Consider the following 16,332-nt stretch of genomic DNA (forward strand, 5'->3'; position numbering starts at 1 on the left):
GAAGGATTACAATAGTTGAATAAAAAGGTGTTCTCTTCTTTTTCTCACCGTATTCCCCTGCCTTCAGGAAAAATAAGCTCTTCATAGGCGACTCCATGTTTCATCACAAAATAACCATTAAGACAGCTATAACAACAAAACCGTTATCTTCCCCTTTATCATGGCTTCTCCATCGTTTACTTCCTAGACCAGACCAAAGTAAAATTCACACTCCCCTACTACACAGAAAGACAGTTGTTACTCGGCTCCTGTTCTTGAGTTGCTCGAGACCCTGTAAAGCTTTCGAAATGGTTTTGAGGAGACTAGATGTAGTGTTAGAAGGAATTTGCCCAAAGCCCCGTTTTACACTGAATCAAAAGGCCTGATTTCCTTTTTCATTTGCTGTGGGCATGACGGTCGAGGCCAGAGGTGGAGTTTTTTTTTGCAGGAAACTAACGCCCTGCCCCGTAGAATTAGCCCAGAGTTAAATGCGGGAGAGAAACCCAGTTACAGGACCGGGGCTGACTCAGATCTGTGCTTGGAAACAAAAATGGTGGACCCCAGACAGCCGTTAATGCAACTGGTCGCCACCCTTGGCCCCTTTCAGTTTCGCCAGGGATCTAGGACTTAATCTGGTGAGCCTAAGAAAGCTTAGACAGGTCTGAGGGGCGGGGCTTGGGGGGGGCTAGTCTTGCCCCGAGCACCTTGAGGATCTGCGCAAGCGCAAGATGCCCGGCGTATGCGGACGAACGCCGAGACATCGATCGTCCGAGAGAGCCTTGGCTGGCGCCATCTTGGATCGGGCCACCCGGAAAAGAACGATCCCCAGGTACCGAGAGTAGATCCCAGCGGGAGACCGACCCCTCCTCCCCAGTCCCCAAGGCGAGCCCCAGGATCTAGGGTCTCGGCCTCCCCTGAGACCTCTCCCAAGAGAAGGTCTGGCGGCAGCCGCGGCTCTCCCCCTCTCCTTCGCCCCGCCCGGTTTCAGCTTTGCGACCACAGAAGAGAATCCGGGCGCCGCCGTCGAGCATGTTTCATGGGATCCCAGCCACCCCCGGGATGGGAGGTGAGTGTCCCCGCCCCGCTTTGCCGTTCTAACGCGGAGGGCAGGCCGGGGAGCCCTCGGAGAGAGGCCGAGGGAGTTGGAAGGAAACACGGCCACCGCCGGCAGGGGGCGCCGGGAGCCCAGGCCGAAGGAGGGGGCGGGCCGGGGATGAGGGAGGGTCTGTCCCCGAGCCTCCTCTGCTGTCCAGGGGTCCCAGGAGAGCCCCTAGATCGAGAGAGCTGTTATGAGAGATGACCAGCCAGAGTCTCCTATTAATTTATCTAAGGGGCACCTACTTAAAGAGAATGGTCAGGGGGCGGGCAGAGACTGTAAGTTTAGGGAAGACCAGGTACCTGCCCCCCACTAAAGTCTTGATCCAGAATCTTTTTCTTTGTTTTCAGCCCCTGGGAATAAACCAGAGCTGTATGAGGTGAGGTCTACCTTCGTGTTGGTGGGATTCTTTCTCGGCTCCCTTCTCCTCAGTTCCATCATCCCCATTTTTGGGGAGGAAGACATGAAAAAGCCTGGCAGTGATTCTTATTGCCTGCAGTTTACAAGTTTCCTAGAAGGCCAAGATGATATGGGGCCCAGGGTTTGCCTCTTTGTACATACCTGACATTAGGAAGGTTCTCTTTTTTCTCTTGCAGGAAGTAAAGCTGTACAAGAATGCCCGGGAAAGAGAGAAGTGAGTCCCAAAGAGGATGGGGAGAAAGAGGAGGGCCTTTTTCCCTCTGTGAATGAGGGTGGGGTTGGAGAGGGTCCCAGGCCATCTGGTAGGCCTCTACACTACAGCCTTCCCTTCTACTGGTCACCTCCAACATAATTGCTGGGAGTCTTGGCATGCATAGTTACAGCCTTGAGGCCATTGTAGCCTAGGGCTAGCTAGGCTCTGGGTGGATCTGCCTGTAATTGGCTGAGCTCTGTTCCTTGAGTTGGGTAGTATTGAAATGTCCAGAAAATCACCCATCCCCTGACGGTACCCTTGTTCACTTGATTCTCTGTGCTTGCCATTGCTGCCAGATCTATGAGCATTTCTGACATATTCAGCACTGCTGTCAAGGGTAACTCATAGAGGACAGTGAGTAGAGGGTGGCTGGAGCCAGAGCCATGGCTGCCCCTGGGGGAAGGGTGGGGTCCTTTCTGCTATACCAGGGAACTTCCAGCTTGACTAACCAGGCCCATGCCTTCAGGTATGACAACATGGCAGAACTGTTTGCTGTGGTGAAGACAATGCAAGCCCTGGAGAAGGCATACATCAAGGACTGTGTCACCCCTAATGAGTGAGTGTCCTTAAGGAAGGGATACCATTGAGGGGAGGAAAGGAAGAGAAGGGAAGGAAGAAAGGCCCTTCGACATCTCAGTTGGTTTCTAGATATTCTTTCCAATTTTCTGGATGCTCAGAAGTTCTGTGATACAACACCTGACTTCTGCTTTCCAGTACACACACACACACACACACACACACACACACACACACACACACACACACACACGATCTCTCTCTCTCTCTCCACATATACATATACATACATATCCATATCCATATATATACACAGACATAAGGTAGAGCTAGAAAGCAGTGACTAGAAAGAAACCTTAAGCTGTGGAAATGTTGCTAACTCCAAACTATCCCAGGGTTAGAGTCTGATTTTCCAAATAAATTCCAAAACTTGTCCACTTTTAATTTTTATTAATTTGTTTCCATTAGATTCATATAATTCTAAAACATTTAGGAAGGAAGGGACCTTAATGGTCACTTAGTCCCATCTTCCTCATTGCCATAGGTGGGGGAAACTAAGACCCCGAGAGGGCCTGGCCAAAGTCAGACACCAAGTCAGTGGCAAAGCAGGGAGTAGAGCTCAGAGCTCCTAACTCTTGGTTCAGTGTTCTTTTAGTTACATTCTAATTTTATAAACAGTTGTTAAGATTCTGCTATGTGCAAGGTATATGCTTTCATCTGTTTGTCAACAAACATTGATGTTTGCTGCACGTGCTGAAAGGTTGGACCTTTAAGTTTCTTTCCAACTCTTTAAGTTTCCAAGTTACATGATTTTTGAGCTTCTATCATGAGGCTGGACCTATTGCTAGCCTATGTTGAAGAGAATACAAAGAATACAAGTTTCAGGCAATGTGCTACCGTGGAAACATTATTGGAGGTTCTAGGTTCAAATTCCAACGTTGTCATTTAATACCTGTATAACCATAGTTATGTAAGTCCTTTGAGCCTTAGTTTTCTCTATAAAATTTGAGGGTTAGGGGAAGCTAGGTGGCGCAGTGGATAGAGCATCGGCACTGGACTCAGGAGGACCTGAGTTCAAATCCGACCTCAGACACAAAACACTCACTAGCTGTGTGACCCTGGGCAAGTCACTTAATCCCATTGCTTAGCCAAAAAAACAAAAAATAAAATAAAATAAAATTTGAGGGTTAGACTAGATGGCTTGTAAAGTGCTTTTCAGTTCTAAATCTATGAGCCTGTGAAGAATACTGATCCTTTAAAGCTCAATTCAAGTACTACCTCTTTCTTGAAATCATCTTTGATTCTCCCGGTCAGTAATGAACTTTCCCTTCAGATCTCACACAGCACTTCTTTTTGTAGCACGCTAATTATGTTACCATGTAGGTTTATCTGTTACAGTTAGCACTGTTAGACCAAAAGCTTCATAAGGGGAGGGATCGTGTCTTATTTCTTTGCATCATCTGTACTTATTGCTGATTGAATGGGTGAATGACTTGATCCCTTTCTTCAGTGGGGATTATAGTCTAGTAGGGGGTAGCAGTAATGATGGCTGGCATTTATGTAGTGTTTTACGTGCTTTGTTTCATTTGATCTTCACAACAATTCCATGAAATAGATAGTCTGTGAAATAGACAGTTCTTTTGATCCCCCTCTTATAAACAAGGAGAGCGAGGCCCAGAGCTAAACAACTTGTTCAGTATCATACAGTTAAGTAGCAAAGTCAGAATTTGAACACATATTATGACTCCAGATCTGATGTTCTTCCTGCCATATAAGTAATGACATTACAAAGCAGTATGTGATAATGTGAATGTGAAATATGAAAGTGCTTGTGGGCTTAATAAGGGAGTATAGGCACTGGAGACTTAAAGATGTGAAATCTGGGTTTAAATCCTGGCTCTGCTACCTACTGGGTGGTCCTGGTTGTATAACCTTGGGCAAATCACTTATCTGAAGCTTAGCTTTTTCCTTTGTGACATGAGAGAGTTAGACTAGATGGATGCTAAGGTTCATTTCATCTGTGAACCAGGCATTTCTCTCATGTGGATCTTCCCTTGGCATAAGTTCTTTTTCCCTTAATCTCCTAGAGTTCCAGGTTCCTACTTGACCTTTAAGAGCCAAGCCCCTCCCTACTCTGGGTTGGACTCTGATCCTAGAGAGCCAGGCGTATGTCTTTGTCTTAACTGAAGGTTTAGGTCATGGCCAGTGCTGAGGCTTACTTCTCCACAGGTACACAGCAGCCTGTTCCCGACTCCTGGTCCAGTACAAGGCCGCCTTCAAGCAGGTGCAAGGCTCAGAAATCAGTTCCATTGATGAGTTCTGCCGAAAGTTCCGTGTGAGTCAGCCAACCTGATGAGAGTACCCGGGGTGCTTTGACCCTTTCCCCTACTCTGATCTTTCTTTCCAAGTGGATGGACTTTCCCCCCTAGGTATTAGGGCTATCTTCAGATATGTTATGTAACTGCACCTCTCCTTACTCCCCTGGCAGCTTGATTGCCCGCTAGCAATGGAGAGGATCAAGGAGGACCGACCAATCACTATCAAGGATGACAAGGGCAACCTCAACCGATGTATTGCTGACATTGTCTCGGTAAGTCTGACCCCCTCAGAAAGGTCGGTCTGGATCTAGCTCCTCTGTCCCATTTATGTCCCTGCATCAAAATGAGGCAAGAGGAATTGTACTTTAGCACTGGTGGGAGAAACATTAGCAAGACCAACAAAAGATTGAGGTTCTAACTTCCAGTTACCATAGAGAGCAGGAAGAATTTTTCAGTGCCCCACTTAGCCTATGCAGTAGCTGTATTTGTAAACCATGGCCAAGTGACCTCTATTCAAAGTGCAGGTTGATCTTTCTTCTAAAAGGGGAAGTGAAGAAACTGGAAGAGCTCTTCTCCATTCTTCAGGCTGTCATGGAGAAGGAAGTGTTCTTAAAAAATAGAAGGACTTCAATAGGAAAACTAAAGGGGATCTGAAGAGGGAAATTGGAGGGTAGAAGACGATGACAGAAGAAAAAGGGAAGACGAATCATTTGTATCTAAGTAATAGATACAGAACTTTTCCGAAAGAGGAGAACACTGGTTCCTCAAAGGAGGAAGCAGCTGTTTGTCCTTTTGAGGAGTGAGGACTGGATCCAAGCAGGCTGCCAGGTAAGAGATATTCCAGTAAGGATCCAAGAAGGAAAAGATAAATAGTGGCCGTTGCTGATTTCCTAGTGAGAGGGATTGAAATAACTATTTGTTGACTTGATAACAAAACTCAAAAGGTCTCGTATGTCCAAGACATGACGAACCTTTTAAGACATGTCAAGCTATAACTAAAGTCATGTGCAAGAAACTGAAGACATTTTGTTTTCCATAGTAGTCACCAATAAATGGAAAGGAGAAAAAGGAGATTTAGGAAGTAGACATTTGTTTAAGATGATGGTGTCTGAAAGAGGGATTTAGATTTCTGGACAAATATAAGGAATAACAGGCTCCTGCCCAGGAATGGAGTGGACCTTACTAGGGCTGAGAATAATATTATTTGCTTGGTATCTTGTAGAAGAAAGGGGGAGGTGGAAAACTTGCTACATGTATCCACCAACTAGAGCCCAGAGGGAATGACTACAATGTAGAAAGAAGAATAACAAATAGCAGTACCTCCTTCAGATCCAAGGGAGACATTCCAGGAAAGGAGCCAGTAATAAGGCCTGTGGCCTCATATCTGTTTACAGAGGCATTAAGGGTGAATTCACAAAGGAAGAAGGCCTAGAGATAGGAATCTAAGGAAATTAATTTGACCACCCAGGGCTCACTGCGACATGATTGAGTGAGACTCAAGACTAAAATAATGCTGTGGAAGAGTACCACTTTATTTGGTATGAATTGAAGTATAGGTAAAAGGGGAATGGTACTAACTGCTGAACTGTGTTGTAAGCAATGAAAAGTTCTTGGGAGGAAATGCAGAAATCCAAGAAGAAAGTTTAGTGGAGCATTTAAGTGAAGATTAATGGAGGTACAAACAGAAGCAGTACTGTCAGTCAAGGATAATATGGACCATCCGTACAGAAAGAAGAAATAGAGGAGGAGTGTAGGAAACAGCATGACGTGGAGGCTTGAGGTTCAGTCATGTTGAGGTTCTTTATTTGTCCAGATATCTGTTGGAATTCTCTTTCTTCCCAAAGCAGAGTAGCTGATTTCTCAATTTTCTTTAATGATGATTTCATCCTTCAAAAGGTGGAAAAACAGTCCCTGGAAAGAGGTGGCTACTTCACCTTAGAATGGGCATTTGAAAACAAAAAGAGGAAAGCAAGAGTCTAATGTGTTGTATTGTGAGCTAGGCCTGATTTTGGCTTAGTCCAATAGGTTCAGGTTGTTTTTAATATAATAGATAGATAGTTCTCACTGTGATGTTGTTGTAGGGACCCCAGTCACTGAAGCTGAAGCCACTCTGGCAGGCAGAGGTTAGATAATTTGCCCAAAGTCACACAGCTAGTTTGCTAGTTGGAGTCTGAGACCAAAGTTGATCTTAGGTCTTTCTGACTCCAGGCCCAGTGTATCCCCTCGATGCCTGTTTTTTGTGCAAGCACAGTAAGCATCAGTGATTGATCTGGCAGCCAAAACAGTGCAGAGACTAAGCCCCAAGATGTGGCGGGCAGAGTCCCTCTCCTATTCTGCTCAGGTCAGGAGACATGGTCAGCACTTCGTTCAGTGCTAGGTGCTGCTTTTTAGAAAGGGTGTTGATCGGCCCTTCTTCCAAAGGAGGGCCTTCAGAATAAGTAAGGAGAGGCCTTTGATTGAAAGCCCTGGGAATGTTTGACCTGTAGAGAAGACTTAGTAAGGGCATGGTAGCTGTCTTCCCACTGTTGAAGGAAGCAGAATTAGACTTGTACTATTTGGTTTCAGAGGGCTATGCTCTGAACAGTATATAGAAGTAACAAAGAGTTGAAGTTAGGCTGGATTAAGAAAAAATAACAATTAGAGCTATATGAAATTAGATGGGCGGCTTCAGAAGGTAACGAATTCTCCCTCACTCCAGAATTGTAAGGTCATGAATGGCTGGACTGGATGGCCTCTCAGGTACCTTCCAATTCAGTAATTCTGTAAGCTAGACGATGCTCATGCTCCTGAACCCGGGTGAGGAAAACTACAATGTCACTGGATAGTGAAGCCCTTTTGGGGTGAAATCCTTTACTTCTGTAAGGATAGTTGTGTCTGGCAGTGGCAAGAGGACTGCCTCTAGAATCTGAGGATTGGGTTCAAATGCCAGCGCTGGCAAGTTATCTTGGGCAGGTTATTTGATCTCGCCAGGCTTCAATTTCATCATCTATAAAAGGAGATTGAGCTAGATGACCAAGAGATCATGAAAAGTCAAGAGTTAGAACTACACTCTAGAGGTGGTCAGAAAGCCCTAGAGATGTTTGATCAAAAGGCTGACATGACCAGATCTCTTCATAAAGACGATGAGCCTAGCCGCATATGAAAGACAGGTTGAAGCAGGAATTATAGAGGCAGAAAGACCTGTCAGGGCAGTGATGATGTACATACCGTGAAGGGGACGCGTAAGCAATATTGTGGGAGTAGAATGGGGAATTGGAAGTGGGGAAAAGGTACACATGCTGCAGGACATATTAGGAAGAAGCACAATCTGGGCAGGTCCTGAAATCCAGCCCAGCTGGGCAGCACATGAAGAAGCATCACCTGGCACGTGCTGGATGGCTTGGGATGAGGTGAATTTTCAGGCCCTTTGTCACCATTCAGATTAGCTCACTCCCAGGGGCAGAGGCCTAAAGCTTAAGTGGATAAATTTGAGGAGTAGCTTCCTTTTGTGTATAACCAGGCTTCTGTGGGGCAGCTAGGTGGCACAGTGGATAGAATTCGGGGCCTGGAGTCAGGAAGATGCATCTTTCTGAGTTCAAATCTGGCCTCGGACATTTACTATCTGGGTAACACCTGGGCAGGTCACTTAACCCTGTTTGCCTCAGTTGTCTCATCTGTAAAATGAGCTGAAGAAGAAAATGGCAAACTACTCTAGTATCTTTGTCAAGAAAACCCTAAATGGGGTCACAAAGGGCCAGACATGACTGAAAAGGAAAAAGAAAGACATCACAACTACTGGAAATTCAGCCACAATGTAGTCCCTGACATAATTTCTATAGGAGACCTCTGTTTAGTTTCCAAATGGCTAGTTTGGAAAGGAAGTGAACCTAATGTGTTTTGGGGACATCCAATATTTATAAGGTGATGGTTGCAACCATTGGTTACATAGCAAGAAAAGGGGCCCAGGTGTCACTAGAGAGCTCCCAGACAACAACTGAATGTGTAGGTATGGCCAGATAGCTCTGCAGGGAGCTGAACATCAATAGGGATGTGGAAATAAAACAAAATTTCTTTGCCTCATGAAAACCATTGAGCAGAAAAGTGGTAGATGTGGGAAGCTTGGCATGTCCCTGCCGGCAAGAAATAGCCGTAAATTGAAAGGAGACTTCCAGTTCCAGTCTTTGCTTTGCCACGTAACTCCCTGTATTAGAGACTTGGTCAAGTCTTCTAGCATTTTGGGGCCACAGTTTCCCAGTGTGAATTAAAATAAGAAAGGTTGAACTAGATCATCTCTAAGGTTTCTTCCAAGTTCAAAGTCTTACCGTCCTTCTACTTCACAAGACCTAGTATCAGAACTGGCCAGTGCCCCGAGAAGGGCACTGGGGACCAGCGTGAGAGGGCGCTCCAGAAGGACAGACTAAAAAGACAAGGGCTCGATCTGGGAATACAAAGGGGAGCAAATCAAGCTCTGCTTATGAAAGTTGTGCAGAGGCACCATGCTAAATATATAACAAGGAGGCATCCCTTGAAACTTGAAAGAAACAAATTTAGATGCCAACAAAAAGAAATATTGGCTGAAAATGTTAACAAGTTGGGAAAAAGTAAGTTAACAGATGGCAAAGTCAAAATGAGCTTTTGAAGGAAGCAAGATGTTTTGGGGCATTGTCTCACCCCTTTGTTTTTAATATGAGGGAAGACTGCTCTGCCCTCCCTCAAATACCCTGAAGTCTGTGTCAAGAGTTAGGGCTGGAAGGCCTGTGCCTGAAGTTTGTGTTCTCTCCCCAGCTCTTTATCACTGTGATGGATAAACTGCGTTTGGAAATCCGTGCCATGGATGAGGTGAGATGTCTATAAGGGGACATTGAGAGTGAAAGTGGTAGAAGGGAATGCTCTTATTTAGGGAGGGCCTGGCTCTGTAGGGCGCTCTGTCTTCTGCAAGACAGGCTGTGAGCTGAGTGCTGTACATGTTAGAAGAAGCTTCAGCGGTTGGGTGGGAATGGAAAGGACGGGTAATCCTCCCTGAATCTGAAATACGGACTGCAGATCCAGCCTGATCTTCGAGAATTAATGGAGACCATGAACCGCATGAGCCACTTGCCTCCTGACTTTGAGGGTCGACAGAAAGTCAGCCAGTGGTGAGTGTCCCCTGAGAGATGGCCTGGAAGTGGTGGGTTACTGGGAAAGCGGGCTGAACTGTCTGTGGGAGAGTCACCTGAGAATCTCCCAAGTGGCAGCATCCTGAAGAGCAGAACAACTGGCCAGTTTTTAACACCTCCGTGCCGTTAAGAGCTTCAGAGGGGAAAGTCTAGTTTCTGAGCCCTTGTGGGAATAGCTCCTCCCAGTGACCCTTCTCTCTTCCCACAGGCTACAGACCTTGAGTGGCATGTCAGCTGCAGATGAGCTGGACGATTCTCAGGTCCGACAGATGCTGTTTGATCTGGAGTCTGCCTACAATGCCTTCAACCGCTTTCTGCACGCCTAAACCCAGAACTCTTGGTCCGTCCCACTCCGCTATAGTTTGAGACCCAGGGCTGGGACCATGGTTTACAGGGCTAGGATCCCTGAATTGTGGGGTAGGACCCTAGAATAAACTGCTCATTTCCCCCCCCTTTCTTCCAGCTTGGTGGGGTAGGGATTGGGAGGGGACCTGTCTCAGGGTTACATGAGAATGCTTTTCCTTCACCACTTCCTTGAGAAATAATTGTAAGTGGTGACCTAGGGTTCATTCACACCAGAGCATTCTGCTTGAACTGGCCCCAGCCCTTATAACCCAGGGTGCATTAACACAGTCACTCTAGCTCACAGATAGTGTATGAGCCAAGTCAGCAAGGGCTCTTAGGTTCCTTGGAAAGTGCTTTCTCTTCCTCTTCTTTCCAAGTCCACATAACCCACATCTAATCTCTCTTCCTTGGAAGGGGGTGGGGGTGGGGGGGAAATGTGTGTGGGGCTAAGTAAGTAGTATCCTATCTTGTCCCACTGGTCTCCCAGAATAAAGACTGTACCCTCTATCTGGAGTCAAGATGACCTGGGTTCAAATGCAGCCTCAGACACGAGTGCGTGATCCCTGAATAAGTCACTTAACCTCTCAGTCTCAGTTTCCTCAGCTGTAAAATAGGGATAATAGCATCCACCTCACAGGGTTCTTATACAGATCGACTGAGATGATGATTGTAAAGAGCTTAGCACAATACTTGGCATATAGTAAGTACCATATAAATACTTATTCCCCTCCCCTTTAAATCTCCTAATGCACTGGAATGAAGTGCTAGAACTTAATTCATACACATTAGACTTCTTGAGACTTTTAAAATTCTCTACCCTTTTCTGTACACTGACAGGGAAGGGTCTGCTGAACCAAGTCAACTCCACTTCCCTAAAGCATTCACAAAGTCAGATGCTTGTCTTTTTGTCTTGATCCTCCTGGACTCGGTACAGTCTGGAGCCTAGAGGAAGTTCACTTGGTACTCCAAGGCTGCCCCTGCCCCATCCATAAGAGCAGAGTCTAGGCATAAAAATATTAGCTGATGTGAATTAAGAGTCTACATCACTGTACCCAGTCTGATAACCTCCAAGATCTTCCATTCCAAGGGAAATCTGACTCTGATGTGGTTCCCATTCAACCTAAGTTTCTACTATCTGCCTGTGGTTCTGACCTCTGTCAGTATTTAGGGCAATGCATAGTCCTCCCTTTGTGAGCAGAAAAGGCTCTATCTAGGAGCTCCGACTCCTGTTCTCCTTGGGCAGTTGGCCTTGATCCTAAGCTGCTATGTATCCCAACCCCCAGAGAGGGAAACAGGATCATTCTTGGTGCTGGTGTTTTCTCTAGCAGAGAGGGTAGATTGGTTAGACCACTTTAGTAGGGAGTTCTGCACTGGATGGGTGATCAGATTGGGTGACCCCTCTAAGATCTCTTTCCAGCTCTGATCTGTGAATGTTAGACTGTGGCCTGCAATGCTTGTGTTCTTGAATTTGAGGTGAACATGAGCCCCTTCACACAAGAAACCTTGATGATGACTGAACAGCTAGACACGGTAGAGATCACTAGGTTATTAACATTAGAAGGACCAGGTTCATCAGTTGACAAAATTTGTTATTACAATTTTATTTTGAAATAAAAATGTTTATTCTATCTTATTTCTTCTGCCTTATGGATTTAAAAAAAATGCTCTGTGTCAATCCATGCAGCTTTAGTCTTTTGAGATACTCTTAAATTCTGGTCCTTCTAGTCCTAAGTAGGGGGTGAAAAAACTAAGGCCAGACCTAAATGAGACTAATTTTTTGAATGTTAAATATTTTCAGAGTGGCCAATCCCAGCCTCACTATGGGCAGATTCCCCACGTGGAGGGATGAGGGACTAGATTTGTCTGCAAAAGTTGGTTGACCTTTCTGTGACCTCCATATCACTTTTTATCTCTTGTTCACCACACGTCCATCAACAGATAAGAGTTTAGAAAATCTTTCCAATCTATCTTTACCCCTCTTTCTTTTTCTCATTGCATTTTTCCTCTTCTCTCAGACCTCTCAGGGGTCAACAAGCATTTATTCCCCCCAGCCTAGGTATTAAGAGGAACTGAAAGTAGAAATATAAATACATGGTCTATTCTTCAAGGAGCTTTTGGTCACATTTTAAAAAATTTATTATTTTCTGATGAGCATTCTCTCCCACTCCTCAGTTGAGATGGTAAGCCGAACAAAACCTCTGTTACAAACATACATAGTCGAGCAAAACAAATTCCCCCTCTTCTCTACCCCCTCCTCCCCCAGTGGCCATAAAAAAAAAAAGAGTCTCGCTCTCTAGTCTGAGTTTATCACCTCTCTCTCTCAGGAGGTTGATAACGTGTCCCATCTTGTGTTCTCTGTATTGTGGATGGTCATTATGCTTATCAGAGTTCCAAAGTCTTCGAAAATGGTCTTTATGATATTGCTGTTACATAAATTATTCACCTGATTGCTCACTTGCCTCTGTTTCGGGTCCCACAAGTCTTTCCAGATTTCTCTGAAATCATCCCCTGCATCATTTCTTACAGCACAGTACTATTACATTATATTTCCTATACTATAACTTGTTCAGCCATTCCCCAGTTGATGGGCATACCCTCGATTTCCAATTCTTTGCCACCAAAAAAGAGCTGTTGTAGTTATTTTTGTACATATGGGTCTTTTTCCTCTTTCTTTGATCTCTCTGGGGTGTAGATGTAGGTATAGCTGGGTCAAAAAGCGTATCACTTTTGAATCACTTTTGGGGCATGATTCCAAATTGCTTTTTGGAATAGCTGGACCACCAGTGGTGCATTGATGTACTTGTTTTCCCAAAGCCCTTTCAGCATTTGTCATTTTCCATTTTTTGTCAGCTTTACAACATAAATGGTTTAAATGTGCATTTCTTTAATTATTAGCAAACTACAGTATATTTTCATGTGGTTATCGTTAGCTTGGGTTTCTTCCTTTGAAAATTCATTTCATAGTCCTATCATTTGAGTACTTATCAGATGGGGAGTGGCTTTTATTCTTATAAATTTGAATCAGTTTTCTATAGAAATGGATCCTTGCCAGCTGTGTAATGATTTAGGAAACCACAGATTAACATTATTATCTATGTTGTATTTTTATTTTGTATTTTGTTAAACATTTTCCAATTCGATTTTAATCTGGTTCAGGCTACAAAGGGCAATTTTGAGGGTGCAGGAGTTTGACGCCTTTGCCTTGTATTATCTCAGCCAGGTGGTGCAGTGGACAGAGTGCTGGGACTAGAGTCAGGAGCTCAGTTTGGATTTGAGATCAAATCCAGTCCTCAGTCACTAGCTGTGTGATCCTGGACAAGTCATTTGACCTCTGTGAGCCTCAATTTCCTCATCTATAAAATGAGGATAATAATAGCACCTACCTCCCAGGGTTGTCATGAAGATCAAAACAGACTTTGCAAGCCTTAAAGCACTGTATAAATGCTAGCTATCATCATCATCATCATTATGATTACTAAATGAGACCTTTATCAAAGAAATTTGCTGCAGGGATTTTTCCCCCCATTTACTCACCATTCTGATTTTAGCAAAAATTTTGTACAAAAATTTCATAGTCTTATGTAATCAAAATTCTCCATTTTACCTTCTTTGCTCCTCTGATTTTGTTGATGCCCAGCTTCCTGTCTAAGTCATATTCCAATCTGGATGCTTTTGGTATTGAATATGAGCTTTTGGTTTATACCTAGTTTCTGCCATACTGCTTTCTTTTTTCCCAGTACTTCTCGCTGCAGTAGCTAGGATATTTGGATTTGTCGCACACCAAGTTACTGTACTCATTTGCTTCTGTGTGTTGTGTGCCTAATCCTTTCCACTATTCAGCCTCTGTTTCTTAGCCAGCACCCAGTTATTTGGGTGATTACTGCTTTGAAGTGTAATTTAAGGCCTGCCTAGGCCTCTTTCCTTCCCCCTTTTTTTCATTAATTCACTTGACATTCTTGATCTTTTCTTCTCTTTTTTTTTTTATTTTAGGCAATTGGGGTTAAGTGACTTGCCCAGGGTCACACAGCTAGTAAGTGTCAAGTGTTTGGTCTGAGATGGGATTGGAACTCAGGTCCTCCTGACTTCAGGGCCAGTGCTGTATCCACTGTGCCACCTAGCTGCCCCTGATCTTTTCTTCTTCAAGATGAATTTTGTTATTTTTTTCTAGCTCTATAAAGTAATCCTTTGGTAGTTTTCTCCTCTCTCTGGAGGTGGATAGCTTTTTATCATCATTTCATTCCATTTATTAAAACTTTTAACTCTTGCCTCATCTCTTCCAAGAATTCTAGTTGGGTTTGGGCTCAATCTGTGTTTTTCTTGGGGGCCTTGCTTCTGATCTGTCAGAGTCATTCTCTTTTTCTGCCTTTGTGTCACAAAGCAGCCCTGCCTACATAATAGCCCATTATGGTGGGGTTACTTTTTTGTTGGCCCATTCTTCTAGATGCCTTCCTGACTTTGGATTTTAGGTTAGGTCTGGGCTTTACAGCACTAATGGAGGAAGGGTCTAGCTGGGTTTGTTGCTGCTTTAATGGAGTGTTGGTTCATTCTAGGATCTCGGGAACAGACTGATGATCTGCAAGCTTTCGGTGTTCTCAAAGTGGTCAGAATGCAGCTAGAATGCTCCTCGACATGCTGCTGGCCAGACCACATTTCTAATGTCCGCAGACCTCTCTGCCTCCCTGTGTTAACTTGGACTGGAAAAGTGACTTTTTTTCCTTGGCTTTCCCAATCAAGATTCAGGCTGATGCATTTCTTAGATCTTGGTGGAGTTGTCTTGGAGTAGCTGAGCTATATTTCTTCCTGCTTCTCCGTCACTTTGTCTGGTCTCCTAGTGTCATTCATTTTAACACTTTTTAAATGCTTCCTGTGCGCTCAGGAAAAGTGCCACCTTCAGGAAGCCTCCCATATTTGTTAATGCCCACTCCCTCCTGAAATTATTTTGTGTTTATGTATCCGTATACATTTATATGTCCCCTGGAAGACTGTAAGCTCTTTGAGGGCAGAAACTGTTTTGCTTTGGAGTTTTTACATATTTGAGGCACTTAGTAAATGATTGTTTAGTTATGTGTGCAGGGCACTTTGCAAGGAAAGATTAAAACATCAAGTAAGCCCACCTGCCTGTGTGTCTGGCTTCCAACTATGTGCCATAACCTCTGCCTGTTCCTACTTGCCTCTCTACCTTCCCAAAGTCCATGGGCAAATTTGCATTAAGTAAAAATCATTTTACTAAGAGGTCTGCAGAATGTCTCATGTAGGTAAAGTGAAACCTGTGTGTGTGTAAAGACAGGCACACACACACACACACACACACACACACACAGCAAGTGGGGGTTGGTACCTGAAGTAAATCCAGGTGTTTCCCGAAGGCTAAGCATTCCAGGTTTTGAGGGTAGCCCTGATAAAGGTGTGGAGGCAGGAAATGAATGTTCTTTATGAGAAACAGTCCTGGGAATAGGAAAGGAAGCTATGTGGAACCATTCTAAATAAGTTGGAGTCAGTTTGTAAAAGGCTTTAAATGCCAGACAGAGGAATTTATATTTGCCCCAAAGGCAACAGGAAGCTTCCTAGGGTTTTTGAGCAAGGAAATTATTTGGTCAGACCTGTACTGATGTTTAAGTTATCCTTAGAGTTTATAAGTTACTTCTTTCTCTTTTCTTCACCTATATATTCACTGATACTTTTTGCCAAGTTATTATAAACAGTCATCAGTAGGACTAATGAAACATGTAAAATAAAAAATGGAATGTTCCATAAAATCCTTAGCATAGTATATTAGATACTTTAACAAATTGACAAATTTGTTCTCCTCATGTCTAACACTTGGCTTTGTTTTCCTATTGTAGTTAATGTATATATTGTTCTGCTCCTGTTAATCTTACTTTGCATCATTTCATTCAGGTCTTTCCATGTTTCCTTTTATCCTTCATATTTATGTTTTGTAGTGCCACTGTATACCAGAATTCAGCCATTGAACAGAGGTTGTTTCCAGTTTCTCAGTGTTACAAATAAAGAGCAATTAGTATTTGTATGTGGGTACTTTTTTGTGATATATTAAGGAAAAAGTTCTGGCAATGAAATAATTGAATCAAAGTATATCTATTTTATATTGCCACTTTACCCTCTAAAGAGTGGGACTCTGCAATACAAGGATCTGAGACATCTCCAAAGGCTTTGTAATGGAAAATGCTATCCGCATCCAAAGAAAGAACTATGGAATTTGAATGCAGATCGAAGCGTACTATTTGCTATTTTTTCTAGCTATTTTTTTAA

At 43.9% G+C, this 16,332-nt stretch overlaps 1 protein-coding gene across 2 annotated transcripts; it reads left to right on the plus strand.

The window, feature by feature from the left end:
- Positions 1 to 690: 690 nt before the first annotated feature.
- VPS28 (VPS28 subunit of ESCRT-I) lies at positions 691 to 16,090 on the plus strand. Of its 2 annotated transcripts, XM_020995039.2 has the most exons (10): positions 691 to 1,045; positions 1,426 to 1,454; positions 1,672 to 1,709; positions 2,215 to 2,304; positions 4,494 to 4,599; positions 4,753 to 4,854; positions 9,347 to 9,400; positions 9,605 to 9,696; positions 9,926 to 10,057; positions 14,613 to 16,090. In XM_020995039.2, the coding sequence occupies exons 1-9, from the start codon at positions 1,009 to 1,011 to the stop codon at positions 10,041 to 10,043; spliced, it is 666 nt and encodes a 221-aa protein (XP_020850698.1). In that variant the 5' UTR covers positions 691 to 1,008; the 3' UTR covers positions 10,044 to 10,057; positions 14,613 to 16,090. The 2 variants fall into 2 exon arrangements, with proteins under 2 accessions (XP_020850698.1, XP_020850697.1); XM_020995038.2 differs by lacking the exon at positions 14,613 to 16,090 and having other exon boundaries at positions 692 to 1,045; positions 9,926 to 11,695.
- The last annotated feature ends 242 nt before the right edge of the window (positions 16,091 to 16,332 follow it).

The sequence above is a fragment of the Phascolarctos cinereus genome, unplaced genomic scaffold (genome assembly GCF_003287225.1).
Source record: "Phascolarctos cinereus isolate Bilbo 61053 unplaced genomic scaffold, phaCin_HiC Scaffold_4;HRSCAF=312, whole genome shotgun sequence".
NCBI classification, from domain to species: domain Eukaryota; kingdom Metazoa; phylum Chordata; class Mammalia; order Diprotodontia; family Phascolarctidae; genus Phascolarctos; species Phascolarctos cinereus.